This window comes from Coffea eugenioides, chromosome 9 (assembly GCF_003713205.1).
Source record: "Coffea eugenioides isolate CCC68of chromosome 9, Ceug_1.0, whole genome shotgun sequence".
NCBI lineage: Eukaryota > Viridiplantae > Streptophyta > Magnoliopsida > Gentianales > Rubiaceae > Coffea > Coffea eugenioides.
Genome location: NC_040043.1, coordinates 9,187,560 through 9,194,948, shown reverse-complemented (window position 1 = coordinate 9,194,948; position 7,389 = coordinate 9,187,560). Strand labels below are relative to the sequence as shown.

The window sequence follows — 7,389 nt, the reverse complement described above, 5'->3', positions numbered from 1 at the left end:
CTGCTCTAGATGAGATGTCAGCAACTGGTGCTTTTCTCAGAACTCCTTCAACCTTCCGCAATTTGATATCACAAGATCCAAACTCCCCTTTCCCTGCAGAAGCTGGAAGGTATCACCTACATATATCATACGCTTGCCCCTGGGCGTCCAGATGCCTGGCATACTTGATGATCAAAGGGCTGGACAAATGCATCAGCTTTACAGTAAGTGTTGTTTAAACTCTTGTTTCAAAAAACTTTCAAGTTTTAACCGTAATTATATTTTTACTACTCCATTATCAGTCTGTCAAACCAAAATGGGAAAGGACTAAGGAGACTGATGAGCACATGGGATGGGTTTTTCCTGCTTCAAGTTCTGAGGAACCAGGTGCTGATCCCGATCCTTTCAACGGGGCTAAAAGTGTCAGAGAGCTGTATGAGATTGCAAGCACAAACTACTCAGGCAAATATACTGTTCCAGTAAGTATTATCTATAAAATGTGAAATTCTTTCTGGGTTTTTCTCTGCCTGAATATCTCAGCTCAGACTGCAGGTTTGTGTTTTCCATTAGGTTCTTTGGGATAAGAAACTGAACACGATTGTGAATAATGAGAGTTCGGAGATTATCCGAATGTTAAATACAGAGTTCAACCATCTGGCTGAGAATCCAGAACTGGACCTTTACCCTTCTCATTTGCAAGATCAAATCAATGAGATAAATGGGTGGATATATGATGATATAAATAATGGAGTATATAAGTGTGGGTTTGCAAAGAAGCAAGAGCCTTACAATGAGGTAAGTTGTTAAGTTGCCATTTTCTTGTAGGTCCCAATTAACTATTTTGTGTCAAACCTAGTAAAATCAAAATCTGCATGTGTTCTGTTGATAATTTTTTCATAGCGTACCATTATGACCTTTGCAGGCAGTGAAAAAGTTATATGAAGCCTTGGACAAAGCCGAGGAGATACTCAATAAGCAGAGATACCTGTGTGGTGGGACTGTGACTGAAGCAGATGTTCGCCTGTTTGTCACATTAATAAGGTTTGATGAGGTATGGATCTTTGTATGAAAGAAGATTATCCTACTAACTTCAAATGCTTGCAGTTCGAGATATTCATCTGTTTGTCACATTAATAATGGTTGATGAGGTATGGATCTTTGTATTCAAATGCTTGCAGTTTTGAAGCTTAGGAAAGAATAACATTACCTCAAATGTCAGAAAGCATTCCACAAAATTTACACTTCCAATCTGTGATTTATCTTGTATGGTTCAGTCTGTATACATGCTAAAGCTTATTTATTTAGACATTAATTCATGAATCCAATTTGTCAAGGGTACCGAGTTAAACACACTTCTATCTTTAGAAGACACAAATCTTTTGAGTTTTCTTCCTTGGAAATGATTGTCAAAGTCTGCTTGTGTGGTATTCTGTTATTGTTATTGTTATTATGATTGTTATTATTGTTGTCGTCATCGTCATCATTCGTTTGTTATTTGTTGTTTGTTTGGCAAAATGAAAAAGCTAATGGTAGCTATTTTGCATCGTACCTTTTCCGGTGTAAGACCTTTGGCACAGGAACTATTCTTTTTTTTTTTCCCTTTGGCACATGACATGATCAGAGGTTGTACACTACTAGAATTCACTGTGAATCTTAATATCTAAAACTACCATTTGACTAAATTTCCAGTTTCACACAGAAAAACACATCCCCAATTTACTTTAAACTTCTCTAATCCTTCTTGTTCAACAAAGCTCTGACAGAATGATTTAGTGCTGAGTTACAATTCTGAATGTAGTTTAGTTCAATGACCACTACATCCCACAGAACTCTATTCAGCTTACCTATGCCTGGAACAACATGAAATCAACCAGTAATGTTGTAAAATCATTGTATTTCCAAGGGAACTTAAACCATTCTATTGAATATCAATAGAAAGGATGAAATTGGTTTTGCAGGAATAAGCCAAATCGTTGCTGCGTTGTAGTTTGTTTAGGCTGAAGCAGGACTTGTTTACTTGTACTAGAGGCCATTGTACACTTGACCATTTTATTATTCCAGATTGAGACAATCAAGTGCCACAACCATGTAACTAATGATATTGTTGGTATATAACAAATTACAGGTAAAATAAAGTTTTGCAAAGCTAGCAAACCTGAGTTTGGACGAAAGAATATCTGATGTTGTTAGACATGTTTTTTATCAAATCTTTTGTTGACCTTTTAGCTTTCAGTCATTAAAAGCTTTTGAGCATTCACATGCCTATATGATTTACTTAACCAAATCAAATTGTATACTTTATAGGTTTATGCAGTTCATTTCAAGTGCAACAAGAAGTTATTACGTGAATATCCAAATCTTTTCAACTACACCAAGGACATCTTTCAGATTCCTGGGGTGAGTAGCACAGTCAACATGGAACACATCAAGAAGCATTACTATGGAAGCCATCCTTCCATCAATCCGTTTGGAATCATCCCCCAGGGTCCAGATATTGACTATTCATCTCCACATGACAGAGCAAGATTCTCCAAGTAAAATAAGTGAAGAAAATGCGAATACTTCTGTATGCAGTGCATATCCAAAGCAATAAAAGTTTGTCCGAGATAGCAATGGAAGTTCGCGGCTACAATAGACGAATGCTAGTTTCCTTTCTTTTTTTTTTCGGGGAAGACAACGGTTGCTGAAGTTACTGTTTTAAGGTTTTTGAAGAAAGTGTTTGTGTTTTGATAAATCTCTTGAACTTAGTATCAGGTTTGAGGCTGCTTCCTGTGAATAGCCTGCTCTCATTGAGCTTGTATGTTCGAAGCAACGAATAAAAGCTGAGACCGTCTTTTGCTTGAAAGATGTTATTAATCGTGGTATAGAAGAAATGAAATCTTAATGCTCTCCCTTCTGAATTTATCAACCTTGGGAAGCTGGAGGTGGTTTTGGGAGGAGTGGAGGGGGGACTATGTATTTTTTGTTTTGCATAAATCCATTCTATGGAAATTGGTATCAGACAACTTTCTCTCATTTTTTTTGGGGAAGGGGGTATTGGGGGTTTGGTTTGATGCGTTTCGGAGTTGATCTACTGCATGCATGGCGTATGATTCTAAATTCTACTGTTGCATATAAGTGATTATGCTACTATGTCACATGATAGCTCTTTTGCTACTTGAATGAACTGATTCTTACAGATTTAGCTCCTGAAGTAGATACCAACTTTTCTCATACAGCATTATCTTCTCCTTGTGGCTGTTTAAACTTGGACAATATTAAACTCATCATTATCTAGAGCTCCTAGAATTTAACCAATCCCATTATGTGGTAGTATATTGACGCACCCCTCCTCTCCCTTCTCCCTGGCATGGAAGAATATGAATCAACCAGTGCTGCCTGTGTTTTTATTCCTTGTCAGAATTAAGATTCAACTACATTTGGAATTCATCCATGTAGAATGATGCGAAGGATTTGTTGTCCCATCATTGCTATTTTTTTCACAGTTATCGTAGTTTAATTCTTTTTTTTTTTTCCTTAAATTCTAATAACTAATACTAACAAGGATATCCAATAGTGCTACACCATTAAAATATTAAATCACAATTTGCTCAAGCACCTAATTTGTTTGCTTTGGCAATATCAGAGCTATAGACAAGTAAGTCATTACATTTAAAATTTTCCATTCACTTCTTCAGTCAATTCTTCATTGTTCAGTTCCAGACAAAGTCCTTTACCACAACTTTCGATGGATCAAAATAAGATCAACAACAGGAAGAGATTGATCAATGAGCTCAATCGCCAGGTTCGATCTGGGAAGAGCAGCTGCATCTGGGACACTGCCACTACCATTGCCAGTTCTTAGTCACAAGCTTCTTTTCTTTAAACAACATATTTCCATGAAACAAACAAATGTATCTCTAGTTCTTTATGCTACCTTTTGTCTTCCCTTCAGCTTCATCTTCCAATTTAAGCTGCTGTCCCCCTTAGTTAATCTCTGTCTTTGTCTCTGCTTGCGCCCCCAATAAAATATTCAGTCCTTTTCATTCCTCTGTAGTCTGGTTCTTGTCTTTTGGCTTGCTCCATGGCCTATCCAGATCGTTTTCATCAGTGTAGCTGGTCAGAAAGCAGTGGCTCAGAATACGACAGTGATTAATTACTCAGATGAAAGCAGTGACTGCATCTGGTGTACCTTCTACACCAAACAATTTGAGGTTTCGTCGAATGAGTCCTTTGGTTGATGGTCGGCATATCAAACCAGACATTAACAGGTTTGCTAATTGTCTTTTGGATATTTGGTAGACAAGAGCCATCTTAACATCCCTTTGATGAAAGAATATATTGACCACCATTGGAATCCCCTCGTGGAAGTTCTAGGCAGAGATAAACATTTCTATATGTTTCGGTTTCCCAATCAGGCTGAGATGTTGTCACTTGTCAGTTCTTGGCGAAGGGCCTTATTCTGTCTATGGAGCATTGCTTGTTCTACGTCGTTGGGTTCCAGCAGAGACAGTTCTCAGGGATGTCTCCGTCACAGAAATTCTAGTATGGGTTCAGATTTCCTCCAGAATCTGTTAACGTTGTCTCTGGAAATATTTTTGCTTCAGTCATTGGCCCTGTTGAAGAGATTAATATCAGTAAAAATCCTCCATTCCATTTGCATGTTCGAGTCTGGATCCATCTCAATAAACCACTTCTCAGTGGTTTCTGTCTAAAACTTTTCTCAGGAAGTGTGATTCAGGTATCGTGTAGGTATGAGCAGCTCTTCAATTTCTGCAGTAAAATGTGGAGTTATAACCACTCCTTCGATAGTTGTTCCATAACAAGTGAAGCAGATTTAGAGCAATTTTTAACACCTTGGCTCAGGGAAATCACAGAAAGATCGGATTTTGAAGTTTGCCTCGATCAGGACTCAGAGGAGCTTTTTCCCAGCTCCTTTGGAACTGTCCAGGATGCATCCAATGACGGAGCCAAGGGGGGACAGAGGGGGGCCATGGCCCCCCTAAGTTTTGAAAATTTTAATTCATAATATGTAAATATGTGTGTAAAATAAAATTGGCCCCCCCTAAATTTTTACAATTTTAGTTTATATTAAGAGAGTTGAATATATTATATATATATATATATATATTATATATATATATATATGAATTAGTCATCTTTGAATTAATTTTTTTCTTCAGAAAAAAGTTATTTATTTTTTATTGTACTAATTATTAACTTTCAAAAATTAAACATATAATTTGATGTTCCATAGTAAATTGACCCAATGTGATGTATTAGAATAAAAAGACCCAATTCATAATTGTTAATGGGCTAAAAAGACCCAATTCATAATTGTTGAAAGCAAGAACTAGTACGTCTAAGAATAGAACTTCAATATTTTGAGTTCGACATTCCAAATCATCATGAATTGCAAGAATTATCTGGTATTCATGAGTTATGTCAAGGCTTGGTGAAGATAAGAAAATCAGTGACATATCCTCTAATTGACAAATTTTTTAGACTTGTTCTTACTCTTCCTATATCAACTGCAACTACAGAGCGGGCATTTTCAATTATGAAAATAATCAAGACAAAGCTCCGAAACAAGATGCAAGATAATTTCTTGAATGATTGTCTAACTGTGTATATAGAAAAGGAAGTTGCTGAAAAATTTAGCAGTGATTCAATCATAGATGAATTTAGTTCTATGAAAGAGCGTAGAGCTCAATTTACTTCTAAGAAAAGATATTGAAATTTCAAATTATGTTAACATAACTTTTATCTTTTTTCAATTGAAAATAGTTACATTTATATTACATGATTATATATATATATATATTGCATAGGTGACATATTGGAGAGCATCTTCTCATAATGTGCAAATTGGATGGTTTGTGATATTATAAGATATTTAATCAAAAGTTATCTTTTTTGTTAATTTTTGTTATGACTATACCGCATATTTATGAATAGACATACCTTTATAATTAAATTTAATATTTGATATTTTTCATATATTTAAATAGAAGAAAATTATTTTGAACATAATATATTAAGATAATTTTATTAGGAAAAAATTTTGGCCCCCCCCAAAAAAAAATCCTGGCTCCGTCATTGGATGCATCTACCCCAGAATCTCTGTTTCAAGGCCATCAAGAAAGCAATTCAGTTCAACCATCCCACAGGGTTCTTGATGGTTATAAATTTACCCAAAAATTCATCAGGCTAGAATGACTGAGGAGATTACAACTCAATGATCAAGATCCTACATTCCTTATATTCAAGCGCCAGTCTCTGCAAAATCCTTCTTCCAACCCTGCCCAATTTTCACCAATGCAGGGGCCAACTCCTCATCAGAGATAAATGCAACGGTCAGTAATCGTTCTTCTGGTTCACATGAACAGGATACATGGGTTGATGTTTCAGAGTCGTTCCGAGATTCAAAGCCAGGAGTTTAGGTCATCAATACCGAAAGGAGCCTCAGTTCAACATCTTTTCAGCACCTTAATATTCTGACAAATGAAGGCCAACTACCATCTGAAGAATTTAAGTTGGGAGTTGACTTGGAAGTTGCAGAGTGCACATCTTATTCAATTTCTGAAGCTGGCATTTCTAGGGACAGGGGGTGTACCCAAGACTCTGGCACAGTAGGCTCTATTTCTCAAGCTCGCCCATCACAATTGATCCAGAGATGCAAAATGGAGATCCCATGCTCGAAGATTTCATAGTCGTAGAAAGAGATGAGAGAAACCAAGGTATAATTATCAGAGATGTTCCTTCCCAGGGCCTGGAGAAAGTGCTTGCTTTTTTTGATCAGAAAGTGCTTGTTTCAGAATCAGGTTCTGAGAAATGAAAAAATGCGTCTAAGGTAGCCTTGTGAGACACTTTTAGGCAGCCATGTTGGGGAGGGAGTAGTTTTGTGGTTTTTGCTTGGTTCTCTTCCCAAGCCCCATCCCCGCCGCGTAGGAGGCTAATTAAAATTTGTTATATAATTTTATTATAGTTAAATTTTAGCAAATAATCAAATACTAAAATATCAACACATCACTAAATTATTATCCATTGTAATTTCACAATTGAAACCTATAAAAACAATCAAACAAAAGTTATTTGAATATAATTCAACATGATGAAACAAATACAATTAAAGTAGTCAAGGTTTTCACTTTTGACACAAATAAAATCACCAAGGCATTGTTTTTTTTTTTGAGAAAAAAGTGTTATTGTGTTAAGTGTAATTAGGAATTTAGTATAAATATATTAGTAGATATCTATAATTATTAGTAAGTTTAGTATAACTAATTAATAATTTCTATTAGTAGATATGTATAATTATTAGTATAATTGATAATATCAATTATTTTACATATACTTATATACATTATATAATACTTATAACTAATAATATCATTATTATAAGTTTGTAACTAATTAAATTAAATATTA

General features: G+C 35.5%; 1 protein-coding gene across 1 annotated transcript; it reads left to right on the top strand.

The window, feature by feature from the left end:
- Positions 1-287: 287 nt before the first annotated feature.
- LOC113783053 (glutathionyl-hydroquinone reductase YqjG-like) lies at positions 288-2,871 on the top strand. Its single transcript, XM_027329074.1, is given in 5 exon segments — positions 288-351; positions 354-458; positions 550-774; positions 902-1,030; positions 2,284-2,871. Coding segments are annotated over 5 exon segments (726 nt in total). The 5' UTR covers positions 288-318; the 3' UTR covers positions 2,518-2,871.
- Positions 2,872-7,389: the final 4,518 nt, after the last annotated feature.